Source organism: Lithobates pipiens, unplaced genomic scaffold (genome assembly GCF_037356315.1).
Source record: "Lithobates pipiens isolate NorthernLeopardFrog02 unplaced genomic scaffold, aLitPip1_a1.2 Scaffold_23, whole genome shotgun sequence".
NCBI classification, from domain to species: domain Eukaryota; kingdom Metazoa; phylum Chordata; class Amphibia; order Anura; family Ranidae; genus Lithobates; species Lithobates pipiens.
In genome coordinates, this window is record NW_027507785.1 from 280,928,657 (window position 1) to 280,952,338 (window position 23,682).

General features: G+C 42.1%; 1 protein-coding gene across 1 annotated transcript in view; it reads left to right on the plus strand.

The window, feature by feature from the left end:
* Positions 1-23,682, plus strand: part of NRDC (nardilysin convertase) — an 89,860-nt gene that overhangs the window by 23,095 nt on the left and 43,083 nt on the right. Inside the window, exons 9-17 of the mRNA XM_077450241.1 lie at positions 598-671; positions 1,840-1,909; positions 2,545-2,622; positions 5,120-5,240; positions 5,534-5,592; positions 9,169-9,223; positions 18,391-18,495; positions 23,258-23,381; positions 23,482-23,568. Of these exons, the coding sequence (XP_077306367.1) occupies positions 598-671; positions 1,840-1,909; positions 2,545-2,622; positions 5,120-5,240; positions 5,534-5,592; positions 9,169-9,223; positions 18,391-18,495; positions 23,258-23,381; positions 23,482-23,568 (773 nt within the window). The remainder of the gene's footprint in view (positions 1-597; positions 672-1,839; positions 1,910-2,544; positions 2,623-5,119; positions 5,241-5,533; positions 5,593-9,168; positions 9,224-18,390; positions 18,496-23,257; positions 23,382-23,481; positions 23,569-23,682) is intronic.

Consider the following 23,682-nt stretch of genomic DNA (forward strand, 5'->3'; position numbering starts at 1 on the left):
ATCTGATAGTGTATATGGGGCTTAGGACTTTGCACCCCTTTTTGCTTTGATTTTCTTGTAGTTAGCGTGATGGTTCAATTGGACTGAACTGAGTTTCTGAGTTTGGCTCGCACTTTTAGTTCACTAGATCCTTTTTTTATTTTATTTTTTTATATTCTGCTTGCCTGATGCTGGGTTCTGCACAGTTTAGATGATCACCCACACAGCAAATCCAGTGTTGTACTGCTGAGATACTTTTCTCCGCAGCCACCGATTGGGTCCTGTGCCTCCATCTTCCCCTATGACATCATCGGGAAGCTGCTGATTGGTTTCAGGCGCAGCCTCCTGATGAGGAGCTGCTAGGACCACCCACTTTTAATTTATGAACTGACTTGCAGTGCTCCTGGTGGGTAACTCCAGGGATATGCATGTCGCATATCTCAGGTGGCCCCGGGGGACTGCACGTCATTCTGGGTGTGGAGGGAGGTAGGGGAGCAGGACTGAAATGTAAAAAAAAAAGAAAACTGGCTAATTTTTCTGTGCTGTGGTGTTAGATTTGTCCTATGTATGTTCTCCTGATTTTGAATCGCTGGATAACGTCTTATATGTTTCTTTTAGCGGCTTACAAAAGCCTGATTTTAGTCACCTGACAGAACCATTTGACACCCCTGGCTTTAATTGTCTTTATAGAGGTAAGCATTTCTCATTTATAATAAACCAACACTATCTTATGGCTCATTTTGTGTTTGTTTAGATTTTTTTTCTTCTGCAAATTCCAGCTCTTGCCCAGGTCATGGTGAGCACACTTAACTGTATAAAGGAAACCCATACTGGTAGAAGCATTGGGTTTGCCACTCTTGAACTGAAAATGCTAATTGCCATTCAGTCTTTGGCTTCTGTGCTTTTTACTGATCTGAAACACGCATGGAATATGTGAAGTCCAAACTCCTGATCTGGGTGATTCTTCTGTGTCTGTGACTCTAATGATGGCAAGTAGCATTTTTAGAATGTCAGCAATGATGGCTTCCATGTTCTCTTTGCTTTCCTTTAACAGTGCACAGCCTATTGATAGTCAATTTGCCCTGTTGTGTTGATTTATTAAAAGAAATCTATTAGCACAGCCTACACTCTCATTATATAACCTCTACATTGTAGTAGCAAAACAAACAATAGCCTAATAAAAGCTTACTTGAAAAATCTTTTCTTTCCACAACTTCCTGGATTCCCTGCATGCTTTGCAGCTTCTCCTCTACGGTTTACTTTCCATTTCTAAGGACTACATATCCCATGGTACCTTTCTGCCTGCAAGCAGGGATTCCTGTACTGACTCCGCCTCCTGAAACTCCTCCTCTCAGCACCTCTGCAGTTCAGAGGGCAGGTTCTGTGAAATATGTGACACAGCAGTGCTACTCACATGACATGGTGACTACTTGTCACAGAATTCGGGGGAAGTAAATGTGTGGGGATCTTCACAAAGTTTTACCAACCCAAGATTAATAGGAGTAAGCTAGAAAAATGTGAAATACAATGTGGAAATGAATATACAATTTGAAATTTTGAACGTAGATACACTTTAACCTATGTTGTAATTGGCTGGAATGATATTGTGATACATTTTGTAACAGAATCTGAAGCTTCTATGTAAAAACAAGCTCCATTATACCTATGCATTTTTTCCAAGCTGCATTGTCCATTAAAGTCATAGAACACTAAGAAAAAAAAATATTCTAATATTTTAGCAACACTCTAGTGTCATATGATCCGCCAGCTTTTTTTTTTTAACCTCACAAAACTAAGATAATTCTATATTTAAAACGTGTTAACCAAAGCAATGAAGTACTTTTTTTCTTCTCCTTGCAGTTGTTCCAATAAAAAAGGTTCATGCTTTGACTATAACATGGTCCCTTCCTCCCCAGGAAAAGTTTTACAAGTGAGTACTGCCTTGTGTGTGCCCTGCTGGACTGTACGGCCTTCAACTATTGACAGTGATCTGCTGGAGATTAAAGTGATTGTAAATTCTTTTTTTTATTTTTTTTTTCCTTTTAAAAATAACAAACATGTTATACTTGCCTTCTCTGTGCAGTGGTTTTGCACAGAGAAGCCCTGATCCTCCTCTTCTAGGGTGCCTCTTCGCTGCTCCTGGCCCCTCCTTCCTGTTTAGTGCCCCCACAGCAAGGAGTTTGCTTTGGGGCACCCGAGCCGAGCCACAGCTTTGTGTGTCTATTCAGATATAAAGCCTGCCCCCTCTCTCCCTGATTGGCTAGCTGGCTTTTATTGACAGCAGAGGGAGCCAATGGCACCCCTGCTGTCCCTCAGCCATTCTGGAAGGGTAATCTTGGATGACTGAGACATTCGTGGACATAGAGTGACCTCAGGTAAGTGTTTTGGGGGTACTGGGCCAGCTGCTTCACACAGAAGACTTTTTTTATCTTAATGCATTAAAAAATAAAAAAACTTCTGACTTTACAACCCATTTAAATTGTATCATCCACCGAGTTTCTACCGATTTACATTTTCTCATTAAGTTTCTGGTAAACATGTTAAATAATACTTATTTAATTACAGGGTGAAGCCCCTTCACTACATCTCTTGGCTTATTGGTCACGAGGGCAAAGGCAGTATTCTCTCTTTGCTGCGTAAGAAGTAAGTGAAACTTTTCAGGTTACTGGCTTGTCTGTCCTGCTGTTAGAAGTAAGTGAGAAATGTAGAGGATTATGTGTAAGGGTTATTGGTAAGGTGGATTTTTATTATTATAAATAGAAGTGACAGGGAAGCATAGTAGCTAAAAGGTTACAACTGTAGCCTGGCAGCGATGAGGTCCTGTTTAACAGTCCTGGGTTAACGTATGAAGTGAGAATGCTTTAGTTAGGTGTGTTTTCTGTGGGTAACTCTGTTTTCTTTCAGGACTGAAAAATTTACACCACCCCAGTGTGAGGGTACCCTTACTGCTACAGATCGGCTGCTCTGTGCAGGGTCACGTGTGTGTGTGTGTGCGTGTGTATGTATGTATGTGTGTATATGTGTGTGTGTGTATGTGTGTATATATATATATATATATATATATATATATATATATATATATATATATATATATATATATAATATATGTATGTTATTATACACTCCTGGGTATCACTCCAGCTAATCGGTGGACCCAATGTCTGCTGGCACCCGCTGATCATTCTGCATACAAACAGAATGGCAGTCTGTAAACAAGGCAGATTGCCATTCTTTCAGAACAGAAGGCATGGATCCTGTGTTTCTGTAAAGCAGAAATACAGATCCATACCTTCCACTAGTAAAAGCACCTTTCCCCACTACACTGAAACATTAGCTAGGCACACAGTTTACCCTTTGATCGCCCCTGATGTTGACCCCAGCCGGTGTCATTAGTACCCTCCCCAATGTTGCAGTCCCGCTATAAGTCTCTGATCGCTGCCATTACTACTAAAAAAAAATATCCTCGTAGAGGATATAACATTTGCGCAAACCAATCAATATACGCTTGTGATTTATTTTACCTGAAATATGTATCTGAATAAATATTGGCCTAAATTTATGAAGAAATTTCATTTATTACATTTTTTTTTTTTTTTTTTAATTGGATGAGTTTTAGAGCAGAAAGTAACTCATATAATTTGAAATTCCAAGGCTACTTTCATGTATGTTGCATACCCAACAGATGGCAAAATTAGAAAAGCTACCAAAGAGTCTTGATCGACTCAACAAAACAAAGCAAACAGAGGGAACTCTTTAGTAGTATATAAGAAATTGTACATAAATAAATGAAACCGGGTTCTGATTGGGTTGTTGGAGCACAGGTGTGCCACATCCAGTAATTAAATTAATAATCGAAAACCCCCTAGGAGTGGGATTTTAATGGCACTACCAAAACACAAATGTATCCTACAAAGAAAAATACATAAAAAATACATTGTATCACCATGCAGCCGCATTTTTTGTATATAAACACAAAGAATGGACCTAGACAAAGTGCATCAGCCTGAACCCAACGACGTTTCGGAGATACAATAGATTCTCCTTCATCAGGGGTTAGTTGCAGAGAATAACTATATCCCAGTCACTTAGCTTTTGTTCAGCTACTCTTGGTAGCTGAACAAAAGCTCCTCAGGGTGAGGGGAAGGGAGCGTTTTGTTCAGCTACCAAGAGTCTGCTCCATGGAGGATCTTTAATAGGACTTCATTTTCTGCCTTGAAAAACAGTCTTGTTGAGATCCTTAATCCATGGATCTTGGATCTCTCTCCCGCTACTGCTCATCTGTATGCTAATGAATTCTGAGATTTAGATTCTAAACTGTCTGGGATCTCAGTGCACATACTGACTTCCTGGTTGTCCGGATTCCGAGCCCTTGGACAGGGGGACAGGCCTTATGGGGATTTGCTTATCCTCTTTTTGTGCGGCCCCCCATTGCTGTTTTTTTTTTTTTTTTTTCTTTCAATTTTTTGTGATCTATGTAATTGGCTGATGTGACCTGTGGACAATCCCATGCTGCTCGATTCCTATTGTTATTTTTAAAAATTTTTGGATGCTGAGATACATTTTGCTAAGTGACTGGGATATAAATGGGATATTCTTCCCTGCAACTAACCCCTGATGAAGGAGAATCTGTTGTATCTCCGAAACGTCATTGGGTTCAGGCTTGATGCACTTTGTCTAGGTCCATTCTTTGTGTTTTTATCACCATGCATCCGCATTTTTTGTATATAATGTATTTTTCTACTATGTACAATAAATCTATTTTTCTTTGTATGATACATTTTGTGTTTTGGTAGTGCCATTAAAATCCCACTCCTAGGGGGTTTTCAATTATTATTGTACATAAATAAAGGAATGAATTTTACGCATAAGATTTGTGTGAAATTGGGGTTAAGGTTGGTAAGTGAGAATGAGGCAAATATGATGGTTGAAATGCTACTTAGTTTTTTCGTGGATGCTGATGGCCTGAATAAGGGAAATGGCACGTTGTACCAAAGAGTGGGGAAGAAGATACTGCTCGTCATTGAAGAAAGCAATAAGACTAGTTAATGCATTTTGGACTATTGGAATGCTGGTTAGATTATTAAGATGAAGGAATTTTGGCCAGGCAGTATCATCTATTCTGTTTGATCCCCTCTTGCAGGTGTTGGGCTCTGGCTCTGTTTGGAGGTAATAGTGAGACTGGGTTTGAGCAGAACACAACATATTCTGTCTTCAGCATTTCCATAACACTGACAGATGCAGGATATGAACACTTCTATGAGGTATGATACAAAACTAGAGCCAAGTGCTATACATTCAACCTTTTTAGTGTCTACATTTTTCCTACATTTTCCTCCTCCTCCTGCTTTTTGTTCTACTTGCCAACATTTGTTCTCTTTTGGATTTGGATTTTTTTTTTTTTTTTAAGATTTTTTTTTTTGAGGTCTTGAAGAGTCGCTGTTTGATGTGGATTGTTGGTTTAGCAAATCTAATCTTCTTTAGTAGAAACAATATGGATGTGGTAATTACATGGCTAATATGGATCTAATATTTTTGTCTTTGTCTTTGTAAATAGGTTACTCACATTGTGTTCCAGTATATCAAAATGCTGCAACAGCTGGGTCCACAAGAAAGGTGATTATGTTTACAGAAATTATAGTAAGATGTGTGAAGGAAAAACAATCAGTGAATCTGTGGTATTATTGGCATGATTTCTAACTTTGGCAGGACTATCCCTATGGCATATCCACCCTGGACATTTTGCCCCCCCCACCCCTTTTTTTTCCCCCCTTTTATCTTCCCGCTGCCCCTCTGCTGCTCACTTCTTGGGGCCCGTTCGATGTGCACTATATACGCATAAATCCTGAAAATAAGCTCTTTTGGCTTAAAGCGGAGTTCCATCCAAAAATGGAACTTCCTTTTTAAGTGATGGTGACCCCCTGACATGCCACAATTAGCATGTAATTGTTTTTGGGTACCCTGTTTTTATGGGCCCCCAGCTCCCACTTCCTCCTCTGGCTCTGCAGCGCTGGAAGGAAGTTCCTGCCCCCCCCGCAATCTTCTGGGACACGTCACAGGTCCCAGAAGATTGCCCGGCCATTCACAGCGCGCAGTGCGGCTCGCGCAGTGCACGCCTGGCTGTGAAGCCACAGCCGGGCGCCCACAGTAAGAATGCGCTGTGGAGAGGAGAGGAGCGAGGCTTCATACGCCCACATTGCTGGACCATGGGACAGGTGAGTGTCTGATTATTAAAAGTCAGCAGCTACACTTTTTGTAGTTGCTGACTTTTTTATTTTATATATTTTTTGGCGGAACTCTGCTTTAAGCACTACTTTACTTGACACACACTACTACCAGGCGTGTGCAGCCCCGCAGGTTATTATAGAGTTAGCTCTTAGGCCTCTTTCACACTTGTACGACTTGTCCTACGATTTGGGACTGCAAAGTCGTATTACAAGTCATTCCCCATGATTTCTAATGACTACCATTCATATTAGTATGACTTCAAAGTAGTTCCTGCATTTCTTTGGTCTGACTTTGATCCAACTTCAGCGATATTCAATGGGCTGAAGTAGGATCAAAGTTGGATCGCAGTCTTAAAGAGGAAGTAAACCATTCCACTCTGATGCTTATTTTCGTTTAGTCCATTATAATAAGTAATTATAGTTACATAGTTAGGTTGAAAAAAAGACCATCTAATTCAACCGCAAAAAAAATAAAAAATCATACAATCCCATATACCCAATTCTATACCCACAGTTGATCCAGAGTAAGGCAAAAACCCCAGACCATGGTCCAATTTGCTAAAGCAGGGGAAAAAATTCCTTTCTGATCCCCCGAGAGGCAATCGGATTTTCCCTGGATCAACTTTACCTATAAATGTTAGTACTCAGTTATATCATGTACATTTAGGGAAGAATCCAGGCCTTTCTTAAAGCAATCTACTGAGCAGGCCAGAACCACCTCTGCAGGGAGTCTATTCCATATTTTCACAGATATTACTGTGAAGAAACCTTTCCGCATTTGGAGATTTGAAATCTCTTTTCCTCTAGACATAAAGAGTGTCCTCTTGTCCTCTTTGTTGATTTGTAAAGTGAATAACGCAACAGCAAGTTCACTATATGGACCCCTTATATATTTGTACATGTTGATCATATCTCCTCTTATCAAGAGTGAATAAATTCAGTTCCTCTAATCTTTCCTCATAGCTGAGCTCCTCCATGCCTCTTATCAGTTTGGTTGCCCTTCTCTGCACTTTCTCCATTTCCCCGATATCCTTTTTGATAACTAGTGCCCAAAACTGAACTGCATATTCCAGATGAGGTCTTACAAACTATAGCCACTGTAATCCACCCCAAATCGCATATTGGTTTTTAAAGAAACTTTAAAAAAACTTGTTTCCAGGGGTAAGGCAGTGCCATCTTAAGTATTGTTTTCTGAGTGGAATGTATTTCCTCCCTTACATTTGAGCACTTCCTGTACTGTTAACCAAGCCCTTCTCAAGCCAACGTTTCTATGGCAACCCTGCTTCCCTGTTCATAGCTGACTTGTTTACTTTCATGGTATTTACTTGTGCCGATTATCTAGTGTTTGCCTATGTCAGTCTTATCAGCTTCAGCTGATAAGACTGCAGTAATACTGTCCCATGCCCAGGTTTACACTCCATCTAATGTCACATGGGGTGTAGTAGGAAGCTCTGAGTGATTATGCAGTCTCGTGGGATTTCAGTGTTGTGTCGTAGGAAGTCCTGATAATAGACAGACAAGCACACAGTGTGCCGTAAATCAGGGGAGATCTGGACATGCTCAGTGACGTCATTCTAAAGAACAAAAAGGATTACAACAATACTAAGCAAGTAAGGAGATATCTACAAGCAGTGTTCATTTGGGATTTTTATACTGATTTACATGGGATAAAGATGTGGAGGAGAGTTTACAACCACTTTAACTGATCCGACTTTGGCATGCAACTTGTGCTCTGATGATCTTGAAGTGGAACTCCACACCAAATAAAAAAAAAACGGCATGGGTTCCTTCTCCAAGAGCATACCAGGCCGCTGGTATGGATTTTAAGGGGAACCCTCTATGTTGAAAAAAACTGCGTGGGGGGGTACCCCCCAAAATCATTACTATACCTTTATCCGAGCACACAGCCCAGCAGGTCAGGAAAGGAGGTGGGGACGAGCGAGCCCCCCCCCCCCCCAAAAAAAAAATCAAATAAAACGTAGTACAGAGATTTTTAAAGTCTCTTCCTACTTCTGCCTCTGCCGGTTCTTCTCAGCTGATGTCTTCTAGCCCTCTCCAGTTCTTCTCCCTCTGTCCGCTGTCTTCTGCTGGGTCTTCTCCACTATCTTCTCGCTCTTTTGCTGGATCTTCTCTGCTGTTTTCTCCCTTTGTTCTTCTTTCAATGTTGACTCAGCGCTCTCTACCACTCTAATGCCGGGTGCATGGTGTGCCACCACTTATATTGGCATGGGGCAGGGTCACAGTGTGATGTCATCTGGAGGCCCCGCCCCCTTATAAAGTCACAGCCCCGGGGCATGATGGGCAGTGAAGCCATAAGAGGCAGGCCTCCGGTGACCCCGCTCCATGCCAATATAAGTAGTGGCACATCGCGCACTCAGCATTAGAGTGAGAGAGAGTGTTGAGTCAACATCGGAAGAACAGAGGGTCTCTGCCACTTACTGGACCTGCCGGTAGCTGTGGAGACGATCACGTCCTTCCCCCTACTGAGCCTGGATGCCGAGCGAGGGAAGGATGGCCCCTGCTCGGCTCCATAACATTAGATAGCAGAAGCGACGCCAAAGGTCACTTCCGCCCAATGCTCTTAGAGGGAATTTTACCATTGTGGTTTTTCATCTCTTTAGCACCACCCTTTGGGCACTTGGAAGTGCAGTCACTTTAGATCTGAGGGGGACATGCAAGGAAAGTAAAAAACAGCATTTTTGCTTGTACATGATTGGATGATAAAATCAGCAGATCTAAAGTGACTGCACTTCCAAGTGCACTTGTAGTGCAAAGTGGATTTGCCTTTAGTATATCAACCCCTCTGTTTTGACGTAGTCTGTGTCTTCTGGTTCTTATTGTAATGACAAATGTGAATGTTTGTTTTTGTCCTTTCTGTTACAAAGGCTGTTTTTCTGTTATGCATACTATGTGCTTTGCTGAAGAGCAAAATAACGTTTTAAATCCTAAATGTTTACATTTTCAGGATTTTCCAGGAAATCCAGAAGATTGAAGCCAATGAGTTTCACTATCAGGAACAGGTATACTTTCTGATGAAACAATATGGACAGTTATATGTTGTGAGCTTGCTGTGAATTTGTGAGAAAAAAAAAAATCAACCCTAGTGCTTTAAATGTGATCGAATTATGTACCTTTTTAGTTTTCTCCAGACTGTTTTCAGTGCAGTCTGGGAACTTACGAACTAGACCACACTCTGTAGCAAGGGCTTAAGACTTCGACCCTTCAGTAACCTTTTTAAGCCTCCTTCCTCCAACATCTTACCATAAAGTGCCATAATAGCCAACAGAGAGCTGCCACATTGGACAGCATAATATGTGGCTTTACTAAAGTTAAAGAAGTTAAGGGTCTGGATTGCAGAGTGAAGCTGTGCTTTGTGGTGCCTCTATTTCTGTTGCCATTGAGTATCCTTTAGCAGCATGGGATCTTTTAACCTCTAATTTGAAATTAAAATGATCAGCAGACAGATGTCTGATTGTGATTGGATGAGGTTTTGCTGCATTAGGTTTTAACTGACTCGTCGCTAGGAGTATCGGGTGTTTTCCTGGACATGTTTCAGACCACAGTGTTCCTTCCCCAGGAGAAGCTTCAGATTATTCTGTTTTATGTGCAGACCCTTAATCCAGAAGCTATCTGCTTCTGTGTGAATGTCTTAGGGCTGATGGTAGCTTCCTTTGAATCGATCCCCTCTGCTCAGTTTGACTCCAGACCCCTGCCACACAATGTTCTTTTATAGGACAAAGCGGTCCAGACCAGACTTTCTCTTGCTTGGTGACTCAAGAATCTGGCTTTGGAGTCCGGCGAAGTCCTTTCTTCCCATATTTTATAGAAGATTGCCTCAACGTAAACCAGTCTCTTGGGCTGGGGAGGAGTCCTGGGCACCCTTTTGTTTGTCAAAGGAGTTTTGTCTCATGATAAACATCTTGGTACTTTGGTGCGATTTGGCTGTCCCTGTAGCATTAGACCAACCTGTTAGAGGGTCAGTCAATCCAGGTTCGGTCAGACAACCATCGTCAGGACAAACCAGAAGTCTTGCTGCAGTACCAGAGGTAAAAAGGATCCTGTCCTGGTTAGAATTTGACATTCCAGCTTTGTCAGCTCCTGTGTTCCGAGCGAGGACAAAACCAGGCAGACTCAGCTCAAAGCATCTGGACCCAGGAGAGTGGTCTGTACGTTTTGGAGGTGCTCCAGGATCTGTGTCACAGAAGGGGGATTCTGGATTTGGACCTCCTGGTGGCTGTTCAACAACAAATTGAACAATTTTGTGTCTAGGTGCAGGGATCCTCTAGCAGAAACAGTATGCATTCTGGTGGCTCCATGGAATTTGTACATCATCTAGCCTGGTATACAGGATCAAGATGTGGTATGCCTACCTGGTGCACTGTGGGCATTGTCAGACTGTTTGGACCTACATTCTACTACTATTATAGACCTGCTATTCTGCTTCCTAGTCGCTGAACATAATGGCATGGCTGTTGAAGTCCAGGTTCTAAGGGCCAGAGGAATCTGAGTCTATGATTCCTATGATGCTTAAGGTTGGGAAGTACGCTTCTCGTAGGCTCTTAACATTGGACATGGAAGGTTTGCTTCACTTGGTGTGATTCTAGGGGCTTTCACCCTGGGAATTTCTTCATGGGCGTTATCTCCTCCTTCCCGAAGTTGGTTCTAGACCAGCATTTTGTACCAACAAAGGCCAAGTCAGACATGTCATTGACCTCTCACTCCTTAATAAAGATCTTTTGTTCAGGGGTTCCACTGGTCTGGTCACCTGTAACTGATATGAATTTGGTTCTGTCTGCACTTTAGAAGCTGCTGTTTGAACACGTTATAGACATTCCTCTTTGCTCTTACAAGCTTGCTTTCTTAGTACCCATGTCCTCTGCAAAGCGAATGTCTGAACCAGCAGCCTCATCTTGCAAAGAACCCTTTTTGGCCTTGCATAGGGACAAGGTAGTAGGCCAGGATTTACTTTTTGCCCAGGGTAACCACTGCCTTTCACCTTAATCAGAACATTGTTCTGTCCTTTGGCTCCAGTTCATCAGAAGCAAATCCTTGCATTGTCTGTCTGGATGTGGTTCAGGCTGTGCAAATGTACCTCTCAGACACTGATTTTTTCAGAAAGACTGATTATATTTTTTTCATTCCGGATAGTCTCAGTAAGGGTACTCCAGCTTCTTGTTTTTACAAGCTCCAGGTGGCTCAAACATAAGTAAGGAAAAAAGATGATCAGGCGCCTGCTGTGAAGGACAACATTGAAGGAAAGGCTGAAATAATGACAATTCTAAGAATAGCACCAAGGAAGGAGTGTCATAGAAAAGCTGCAACAAATTCCATAAAATTGCTTAGATCCAGGTATAAATCCTAATTGTGAAGGCAAAAAACCTGACAGCCTCTCAGATTCCGTAAATTAAAATATAGTTTATTGTATGAGAAACATCATCTTGATTTAACCACTTCGCATCCAGGCCAATTCTGACATTTCCTACATGTAAAATTCATCATTTTTTTGCTAGAACCCCCAAACATTATATATGTTTTTTTTTTAGCAAAGACCCTAGAGAATACAATGGCAGTTGTTGCAACTTTTTATCTCGCACGGTATTTGCGCAGCAATTTTTCGAACGCGCTTTTTTCAGAAAAAAAAAGTTTCATGCTTAAAAAAAAAAAAAAAAAAACAGTAAAGTTAGCCCAATTTTTATGCATAATGTGATAGATGAAGATACGCCGAGTAAATAGATACCAAACATGTCACGCCGCTCGGGGAATGGCGCCAAACTTTGGTATTTAAAAATCCCCATAGGCGACGCTTTAAATTTTTTTACTGGTTACATGTTTTGCGTTGCAGAGGAGGTCTAGTGCTAGAATTATTGCTTTCGCTCTAACGTTCATGGCGATACCTCACATGTGTGGTTTGCACACCGTTTTCATATGTGGGCGGGTCTTGCGTATGCATTCGCTTCTGCGTACGAGCTCACGGGACAGGGGCGCTTTGATTTTTTTTTTTTTTTATTGTTAAGTTTACTTTTATTTATTTTTAGTCGGATCCTGTGACCGACTCACCGATGGAAGCAGTGAGTCGGTAGAAGCACCGGAGGGAGGGGGGAGGGGGGAACGTCCCCTAAGAACGATCAAGCGATGGAACAGCAGCTATAATCGTTCTTATGGTGCAGGGAATCGCCGACTGAAAACGCTGATATCTGACTGATGTCTGTGGCCTCAGGCATCATTCAGATATACCACCGGAAAGTCAAGGACGTCCCTGGACGTACCTTGGGCGGGAAGTGGTTAAAGTTACATGAAACGACTGCCACCCAATGATGACAATCTATTGTCTGCAATCTAGGTGGCTCAAACGGACGTTTTTGTTCAAGCTTCTAGTCTGTTAGGTTTAAAGTTCACCTTTACACCATCTCTGCCAGGAGAACACACAGTGATTATTGCTAGTAGTTATAGCCGCTGGCAATAATTGCATGATAAATCGGACATACTGGTTGTACCCAAGTCGATCAATGGAATGACTTGGGTACAATCAGCCTGCCCATAGATGGTTAGAATCTCGGCCGGTCCCTTCTGAACCGGCTGAGATTTTATATGGCCGGCTTAAGAGAAGTTTTTTGGCATCAGGCATCGGCACTTGGGCTGCTTTTGGATGTCCTGAAGGTTAAATACTTCCTGTGTCCATGATAGATGAGGAAGAAAATAGGATTTCTGTACTTACCATAAAATCCCTTTCTTGGAGTTAGTGAGGGACCCAGGGTCCACTCCTCCTGTGTTTTTGATTAATGTTCTCAAGACTGCTCTGTTTGAAAACTCAGGCATGCTGGTAGTAGCAGTATACTTATTTTCCAGTGTTTAATCCTTCTGTAGGTGGCAGTATGACCCAAACTTTAAAGGCTTCCTGTGTCCAGTGGGACTCCATAAAAATGATTGTATGTTAAGTGCAAAAATCCTATTATTGTACCTCTTGCACGGGGTTGCCTTTATCAGGCATTGAGTAGCCAGCTTAAGATTTTAATGAGACCGTGTCATGTATTGAAAAAGTCAGTAAATATGAGGGTTCTTCAGAAAATGTCTGCACTTTTTAAAACGTAGTTATGGGGAGCCTCTCTGGGACCCCTGGATCCTGACAGTATCATTCACACTTAAATTTACTACTGTTGTGTTAGCTCTCATTTTTTCCTGTTTGTGTAGCTTTATTTTTGCCCTTCTTATGAGCTAATACCTGTTCCAACTTCAATACTGGCCCCTGCGTGGGCAGAACTTTTGCATATTAACCACTTGTTAAAACTGAATACAAAACGATTGAAACAGAAAAACAAATGACATTACTTTTCTATATTGTCACCTTCCTTTGCAATGCATCGTACCAACTTAATGCCATCTGCAACTTTCCCCCCGTCCTCACCATTTTCTTTTTTTTAATTTCATAATCTTTATTCATTTTCAACATTCTTTTACATACTAAAAGCAACAAAAACCTTCTCTATAGCATATGTAACACTTATTTCACCTTTACAAATACAGTAATACTTTAGTGAGTAATAAAAACCTTTAGAAAACATTCCTATCCATGATGTGTCAATATTTCTTCAATCTAACCCCTCTTTTCACTCATTACTCATATATTCCTCCTTCCCCTCCTACTTCCTCTCTCCCTACCCAGCTTTCACTTCTCCCATACCTCATTCTGGGTATCTCATTCTATCCAGCCAGGGTTTCCACATCTTTTTAAATTCTTTATAATTTCCTCTCCTCAAATATATCACCCTCTCCTTCCATATTGTCTCCATAATTGCTATCTGCCAGTCCGCTATTAAAGGGGCATTTTTTGCTTGCCACCTTTGAGCTAACAGTTTTCTTGCCTGAAACAGACATCTCAGTATTGCTTTACTGGTATGTCGTGATCTCCCTATTGCTTCACCCAGGCCCAGCACACATATCCTGGGATCCCCCCTGATCGTTACACCAAATGTTTCATTCAAGGTGGTAACAATTTCTGACCAGTAGCGAAACAATTTTGGGCATCGCCAGAACATGTGAGCAAGGTCTCCAGACTCTTGACATCTAGGGCACTTATCATCTGCTCTACGTCCGAAACTAAACAGTCTTTTTGGTGTATAATAGGCCCTATGCAGCAACATTAAGTGTGACAACTTCTGGGCAGGCGAGACTGAGATTGAGTAACCATCCTCCAGTATTTTCCTCCACTGTTCATCCGTAAATATTCCCAACTCCTCCTTCCATTTCCTTCTGCATTTGAACCCTTCTGGGCTTCCTATACTTCCTTCACATATAACTGGATATACATCCGCTATAAATCCTTTTGTCCTCACTGGGGCATTTAATCTGCTAAAAATAGGGGAGATATTCCACACAGGCCCTTGCCTATTAAATTGTTTCCCTAGGGCATGTCTAATTTGAAGGTATTTATAAAATGATTGTTTTGATATATCAAACTCTGATCTTAAAGCGCTAAATGTTTTTAATGTATTCCCTGTATATAACTGGGCCAACTTATCTATCCCTTTGACTTCCCAATCTTTACATCCCCCTATTTCTTCCATTTCCTGCAGGTTCCGGTTATCCCACAATGGGGTGTACTGAGTTAAGCCTCCCAGGCCTTTAATCGCCTTAACTGCCTTCCACACCTTTACTACTAATTTTATTGTGGGTATTTTTTTTTGGGGAAATGAGTTTGCCTCCAGAGCTTCTACGATATTCTTATGGGGTGTCTCCATTAATATTAAGGCCCTATTAATTCCTCCACCCATCTCTTCACTCATATCCAAGTGTTGTAATTGAGCAGCTAAAAAGTAGCTCCTTGGATGTGGAACTGCCATTCCTCCTTTTCTTGTGGGTGATTGCAAAGTTTGTAGAGCTATCCTGGATACTCCTCCTTTCCATATAAGTTCTCGGAATAATACCTCTATTTTCCTAAACCATATTATGTCTACCCAAATCGGGGAGTTATGTAACACATACAATAACTGAGGCATCCATACCATTTTAATCAAGTTACATCTCCCTGCATTCGATAATGGGAGTCTTTTCCAAATTTCGATTTTCTTTTTGAATTTAGCTATTAATGGTACCAAATTATCATGTATATATTTATTAGGATCTCTTTGTATGTGTATCCCCAGGTATTTCATGCGCTCCACAACTTCCAGCTGCGCACCTGTCCCTGGGCTTTGGGTCCTATTTTTATCCAATGGCATGAGAACTGATTTTTCCCAGTTTATCTCCAGGCCTGAGAACCTCCCGAAATCTGTGATAAGTTTCATCCCTTGTCTGAGGGACTGCTCTGTGTCCCCCAGAAAAAGGAGAATATCGTCCGCGTATAGCGCTATCCTCTCTTCCCTCGTCCTCCTTTGAAAACCGACCATATTCCTACTAGATCTAATTGCAATAGCTAATGGTTCTATTGCCAGGGCAAAGATCAGGGGTGACAGAGGGCACCCCTGTCTTGTCCCCCTCTCTAGGAAAATCCTATCTGAATATTCATTATTGACCCTAATTCTAGCACTAGGACCGTTGTACAGAGTTTTTACCCATGCAATAAAATTAGGGCCGAACCCAAATTCCCCCAGTACCCGCCAGATATAGGGCCATTCTAAACTATCAAAGGCTTTGATTACATCTAAAGCCATTATTGCCTCATTACCATCATTCTCTATAGGTACCTGCATATTAAGATATAATCTTCTTATGTTCGTACCTGTAGTTCTACCTGGGATAAAACCTGTTTGGTCGGGATGTATCAGCCTGGAAATAATTTTATTCAGTCTAATGGCTAATACTTTGGCCAGTATTTTAGTGTCCGCACAAAGAAGGGAGATAGGTCGATAGGACTGAGTTTCCAATGGGTCCTTCCCTTCCTTGTGTAGGACTATTATTGTTGCCTCCGTCATTGACGTCGGCAATCTCCCCTCCTTTTTTGCCCAATTAAATACTTTAAGGAGCTCTGGAAGCAATATTTTACTGTAGTATTTATAAGTTTCCACAGGAAGACCATCTGGTCCTGGGGATTTCTTATTGGCCATTTCTACAACAGCACACTGAATTTCCTCTATTGTTAATGGGGCTTCCATTATCTCACTCTCCTCCTTTGTTAGGGACGGCATTTTGATATCCGAAAAGAACCTATCCATATCCTCGCCAACCTCTGTCCCCCGAGAAGAATACAGTTTGGCATAGAATACCCTAAAGGTATCAGTAATCACTGAGCTCTGTGCTGATATTTCTCCATTCTCAGTCCTTATCACTGGGACAGTGGAGGGCGAGGAATTGCTTCTTACAATCTGTGCCAACATCTTTCCTACTTTTTCCCCTTCCCCATATTCCACTTGTTTCTGGAACAATCTTTTATTCTCTATTTTCCTAGTAACCACTACCTTATGTTCCTGTTGTTTCTCTAACCATATTTTTTTTTTCTCTGAGGTAGGGTTTTCTATATATGCTCTCTCTGCTATTACTAAATCCCTTTTGACCCTATTCTCACATTCATTAGATGTTTTCTTAATATTCGCGACCTGTTGAATGAGAATACCCCTAAGATAGGCCTTCAATGCGTCCCATATTACTCCTACTTCTGCAGACCCACTGTTAAACTCCATAAACTCTGCCACTCTACACAGCACCCTCTCGGGGTCTCCTATTAACTCAAACCACACTGGATTCATATTCCATACTCTTGGGGGCTTTATCCCCCCTAGATTTATCGATACTGTCACGAGCGAGTGATCTGACACCCCTCTAGGTTGATAAACTATTTCCCTTACTACACGGCTCGCCTCCTCATTCCCAATGACTAAATCTATCCTTGAGAGTGAGGAGTATGAGCTGGAGAAACATGAGTATTGCAACTGGTCCGGGTTGCGCATTCTCCATATATCAGACAGGCCCCCCTCCAGCAAAAATCGAGACAGCCGGGTCTCAGCCTCTGTTTGCATATATATTCCTGGCGGAAACCTATCCTGGCTTTTATTTATAACCTCATTAAAGTCTCCCATTACTATAACAGGAATCCCCGATTTGTCCGCTATAAATTCCATCAAACAATATAAAACTTCCATTTTAAATGGAGGGGGAATATAAACATTTGCAAAAACGTACTCCTGATTTTCAATAACACAGTGTAAAAAAATAAACCGCCCCTCTTTATCTATATTGATCTGCCGACAGGAGAACGCCACCTCTCTCCTTACCAGCACAGCCACTCCCCTCGAATAAGAGGTGTGGACTGAATGGTACTGGACTTGAAATTTCCTACTATGACTTTTTGATATGGTTTCTTTAATTAGGTGTGTCTCCTGTAGGCAGATCAATCCTACCCTACACCTTTCCAGGGCGTCAAACACTACTGCTCTTTTTACAGAAGCTCCCAGCCCTCGGACATTCCAAGAGCCAATATTCAAAACTCTAGACTGCATGACTCTAGGAAGTGCGGAAAAAGAGTAAAGAAGAGCGAGGAAGGAATAAAACCTGGAGGCACAAAATTAGCATTTAAATTCTCTAACTTCCCTGACGATGAGCAGAAATAATCCCTGCTTCTCTCCCTATAATTCATGCGGAGGAGGAGAATACAAGGGGGGGATGTAAAAAGAAAAGTGCAATCCCACTTAGTGAGTATTTTGATAAAATTATAAAAATTATACAATCTTTTATACTTCGTGGTGTAATCCCTTCCCAATCTCCTCTTGTGAGCATGAGATCCAAACCTATCTATACACACCATTCCCCCGTAATTACTCATTACTTTTAAATTATCATCTATAGCTGTGCAAATATTACCCTTTTCCTTTACCTGAATTTTATATGTTCCCATTTTCCCTGTTCCCTCCCCCCGACCCTCTCCATACCTATCAAGGTTACCCCTAGGGGCCTTTTCCGTGACCTCTACACTCCCACATACACCCACATGCACCCCCCACCCCCCTCCTACTCTCATGCTTCCGTCCCCACCCACCACCCACCCCCCCCTAATACTCAACAACCTCCCCCTTTGACCCTCCCCTTTCTCATACATAAATTCTTACTATATTGTGTGTCAAGTCCTCACCATTTTCAACAAAATATAAAAGTGCAGAAACTTTTTGAAAACCCCTCATAGTTAGCTAATATGATGAAATGGCGTGACATTAAAAGAAATGTTCTCTTTTTTTTTTTCTTTTCTTAATCATCTGTATAGACTGATCCCATTGACTTTGTAGAGAATATTTGTGAGAACATGCAACTATTTCCCAAAGAAGATTTCCTAACTGGAGACCAGCTGCTCTTTGAATACCACCCTGATGTAAGTGTTTTAGCAGAAATCACTAATTTATCATATAAGCTTTAACAGGTTATTGTCATTTCAAGCCATTTACAATATATTTCAATCTGCAGTTTTTTGTTTTTTTTTAATTAAAAAAAAAAAAAAAAAAAAAAAAAGTTTTTATTTAGAATTGAAAACATAGAGTCCAAAGATCAACATTTAGTCCATGTTCAGCAATTACATACAGTACAGTATACAATGGAAACATTTCGTATTTCACCACGGTCACCCTCATCATTTCTCATACATCCTGAAGTCAGAGCCCATAGCACCTTACACATCTGTGACAGTTTACCTCGCTATCCCTGGACCATTAGTAATTCAGTAGGGCTTCTGCATTTAGCCCACGTTGAATCTCAAAAGTCAATCCATGATCAGGTCATCCGGGGGAAGTCCTGGTGTTCGCAACCATGGGTCCCATAGCTTTTCAAGTTTTTTAATTTTCCAGAGCACCCCCTATGTTGATAAATGACTTTTTTCATTCTTGGTGCATTACCTACAACAGCAGTCCATTCTTTGTATGTGGGGGGTGATTCAGACTTCCAGTGTGACATTATCAGTTTGGGGGCCATAAAAGGGGCCCTTGTGAGGGCTTCTCTAGTATGGTGTTCCCATTCCAGCGCATCTAATGGGACTGACACCTGAAACACTGTGTTCAGGGTGTCTGTCACCCCCTTCCTGTACACGTGACATTTGGGGCAGCGCCACAACATATGTATCAAGTCCCCTTTGCATCTAGTACATCAGTCCCATATTATGCAATCTTTGGGGAGTGTAGTATACTCTCAGAAGTGTATATAATTGTCAGCCTTTGTGTCACAGGCCTCCTCCCACTGGTCCTCATCTAGGGGTCCCTACATCCACTTCCCCATTTCCTTTTTACTGTCAGGGGGTGCTTTGTGAGGTACTGGGGAAGCGGTGTGCCATAGCTCTGGGAGATAAATCCTTTAGAGGTCTCTGCTGTCTTAAGCAGAAAAAAGGGGCACAGAATCCATGTGCAACTCTGAGCCTGGGCCTTGAATGCATGTCTAAGTTGTATATAGTAAAAGAGCATCTGTGTTGGTAGCCCATACGTCCCCTTCAGAGTTTCAAAGGACATCAATTCCCCGTTATGAATAATTTTGTCTCTAATAGACAATGCCATATTTTTTCTACCTTTTTGCATGCTGTAGTTTGGCCAGCTCAGGGCAAGAATCATTTGACCAAATGGGGACTGAACTCAGAGATACCTGTTGCCCCCTGTAGATATCTGGATTTATTCCATGTCTTTTGCAGTAAATTATATGTTGGGGTAACTTTTTTGGGGGTTTTCCAAAGCTAATTCCTCAAGGGCAGTTGAATGGATTTTCCACCCACCATATGTAGCATAATACTCTCGGAAGCACTGGGGATTCTGTCTGCCTGTTCTCCCTCCGCTACCATGGTACCTATCAAGTGTTGCAGTTGCTATGCCAGATAGTACAGCCATGTATTTGGTAATGCAAGGCCACCATCGTCCTCAGGACGTTGCAGATGCTCTAACTTTATTCTAGGGGGTCGGTTTTTCCAAATCGGCTCACAGAATATGGTATTTACTATCCTCAAGGTTTTTAGTGGGATTACCACTGGGGAGTTATGGAGCATGTATAACAGTTGGGGCATACGAATCATTTTAATTAGATTTCTGTAGTTATTATTAAATAATACTGAGTAATCCTGCCTTGAAAGTCCCTGTGTATGCACCTCCTCTTATAGGATGATATCGCTCTGTCTGCCAGTTGTCCTCCTGCTTTATCCCCCTGTCATTTGTTCTCTCATTGGAGACTAAGAGCAGCCAATCCAGCACACATTGCTCAGGAATGTTCCGCTGTTGTCATCGCTGGGAAACCTGCCTGAGAAATGACATGCAGCTAACGCTGAAGGGGAAATAGACAAAAAGTGGCTGCAGAGAGGTTGCAGGGGATCGGTAGTGATGAGAAGCAAAAAAGGATCAAAGCAATACTATATAGGGAAATAAAAGAACAACAACGTGGCAATTGTTTTATGTACAGTGTTTTAACAATTTATATATGGGTTTTCAGGTACTTTTAGGAAAGCAGGTGAAGTTTGTTTCAGGGCTCTTTTACATGGAGCCAGTCCACTCCGAATAGTAGGGGACTAATGAGCAAATCCCCTGCTGAATGGGATGGACGTCAGTTTTTTACATTTGTGCCCATTCAGTTTGCGTCCGGTGGACACGGGTCGACCTGTGATGTCTCCTATGGGTGGGCAAATGTAAACAGACAGCAGAACCTTAGTCTACCTCTGATCTGTCATGTGTAGCTGGGGGGAGAAGAAGCAGCAGCACACTGATCTTCCCAGTGAATGGCTGTGCAGTGGGGGGGGGGGGGGAGGAATATCAGGACAAGTCTGATCATTGGAGGAGAGTGTATAGCTAGAGAACTGAACACGGTGTGCTCTCATGCTTATTGTGGTTAGTCTTTAATAGGAATTTCCCATAAAGAAAGCAATACAAAGAGATCAGGAGACTTCTTCATACAAGTACATGGTACAGCAGGCACATATCAGGAATACGAAATGTTGAGGTAACAAACACTTTAACAATTAGGAATTGGCTAGAAATCAGAAATATTGAACCACTTGGGTCTTTTTCTCCCTTGCATCTGAGTGTGTTTTGTCATTTGAGTTGTCTTGTTTCTGCACCGTACACCAGTTATCATCTGTAGTGTACTCTAGCGTATCTAGCATGATGGTAACTGGTTTACAGGTTTGCAATTTCTACACATCCAAATAAAATTGCATTAATTTACCTGAGCATTTGACGCTTGCACAGTAAATTAAAATGTCATCCAAATCATTAAACACCATTGTTAAGACCTCGGGATTAATCTGAGGAGGGATTTTTTAAAATATTTTCTTTTCTCTCGTACAGCTGTGCAGCAAAATATATCTTTTGCTATTGATTTACTGCTGGCAACAGTTCTGTCCCAGCCTCCCTACTTAGATGAAGTGCTGTGATGTCTTTCATAACATCAATGCACTCCCAATGTAAGCACAATGCAGAAGTCTTGTGTTTACAGTGATCTGCTATGTGCTGTCCCAGTGGAGCGCCGTATAGCGAGATCCAAATCCCAGGAGCTGCTTCGTTTCAGCCTGGATCCTCCAGAGTCACTTTCCCGATGCCGTTTTTAAGAGCCGATGTCCCTGAGATGTTCTCAATCTACACTTGGGACTGGAGTTATTTAGAGACACTTGCGTTTTTGTATCTTTATTTCATTCTCCAAAGGGCTAGCACCTAAAACTAACAGTGTTGGGCTGATGAAAAATGGCTTTACTGCAGTTTTGTTCATTTTATGGAAGTTTTTACTATACTCTAGATCAATGTTCCTCAACTGGGGTGCCTGAGGAGTCCTCAGGGTAGTCGCGGCAACAGCCCGATCTGCGCGATCCTCTGTTAGCTCCTGTGCTAAATGAGGCAGAGAGCACTGTAAAATCCTATGTACAGAAGAGGCGGTGAGCTCAGCTCGCACCTCCTCTACTCCTCTCTGTACTCTTACCAGCTAAACAGCCATGCTGGCCGCCTGACCAAGGCCTAACCACTGTTTCCAGGCAAGGGTACAGAGAAGGGCTGAGCTCGGCCTCTTCTGTACATAGGACTTTACAGTGCTCTCTGCCTCATTTAGCACAGGAGCTAACAGAGGATCGGGGATCACGCAGATCTGAATGTAGAGGAAGGAGAGCAGCTAGGAGGGGGGAGAGAGAGCACAACCCACACCACCTCCCTGGCGCTCTCCCCCTCACTACTGCTGTCACTACTGTAGGGACAGAATTGGTGCTAGGAAGAGGGGGCATTTGGGGGGTGGGTGGTAATTTGTGCTCAGTGGGGGGTTTGGGAGTCGGTGGGGAGTATGTGCTAGGAGGGGTAGAATTTTTTTTTGGGGGGGGGGTGCCAGGAGGGGGATTTGGGTGGGAGGGGGGTTTGGGGGGGTTGTGGTAGGAGGGGGGATTTGGGTAGGAGGGGGGATTTGGGTGGGAGGGGGTTGTGCTTAGGAAGAGGGGATTTGGGATGGGGGGGATTATAACTTAGACAATTTAAACTCTGCCTCACAGAGTACATTTTAGGGCTTCTTCACACCAGGTGCAGTGCGGTACGTTGTGCAAAATCGCACATTTCCCATATCACACAAAAATGTGCTGCCTTTCGCAGACGAGTATGGGTGCCAATAATTCTTGATGACACCCCCCATGCATCTAGTAAATGCACATACGTTTGTGCCTGCTAAAACGCATGGTACCATAGTGCCATGTGTTTTGGTGCTGTGCAATTAAAAAAAAAAAATCATGCCAGCACCCTTTTGCGTGTTTCACACAGAGCAGCTCATTAAAAAAATGTGCCATGTGGGAACGTGCAAAAAAGCGTGTGTGCTTGTATGCACCTCTTGGTGTGAATGAGCCCTCAGACTGGTGTGCCCCGGATTGTGCATGATTCTAAAGGGAGCCTTGACTGAAATAAGGTTGAAAGAATGCTGTAGATGTTCTACTTAGCAATTTATGTGGTAGTTTTAGATGATTGCTTTGCTTGCAAAAAGAGAACTTTATTTTGCTGTAGTAGGGTTAGCATTTTGACTAGGTCTAACAGCACACAAGAAGAGAGCTGTATGCAAATCTTATGTTCAGTGAATTTCTTCTGATAACAGTGGGTTCAGTCTGCAGGAACAAAGCAGAGGACTTCTAATATATGTCCACTTCTTGTTGTGTTCAGGTAATTGCAGATGCTCTTCGAGGCCTTACTCCTGACAAAGCAAATCTGCTGCTTCTTTCTCCTGCCAATGAGGGCAAGTTTGACCTGAAGGAGAAATGGTTTGGCACTCGGTACACTGTTGAAGGTAACAATCTTGGAGGTCATGTTAAAAAAAAATTACAACATTCCTTCTATACTCTCCATAATCCTGAGCATCTAACTTTCATTTATTTATTTTTTTACAGACATCAGTGCACAATGGAAAGATCTGTGGGCCACCGACTTCCCATTAAATGCAGACCTCCATCTTCCAGCAGAAAACAAGTTCATCGGTCAGTGTGCAGTGAAAGAACTCCTATTGACTTTTTGGATTAAACAATAATAGTACAGCAGAAAAACATGATTATACTGTCCTATACTCACTGTAGTACTTCTAGTGCAGCTTG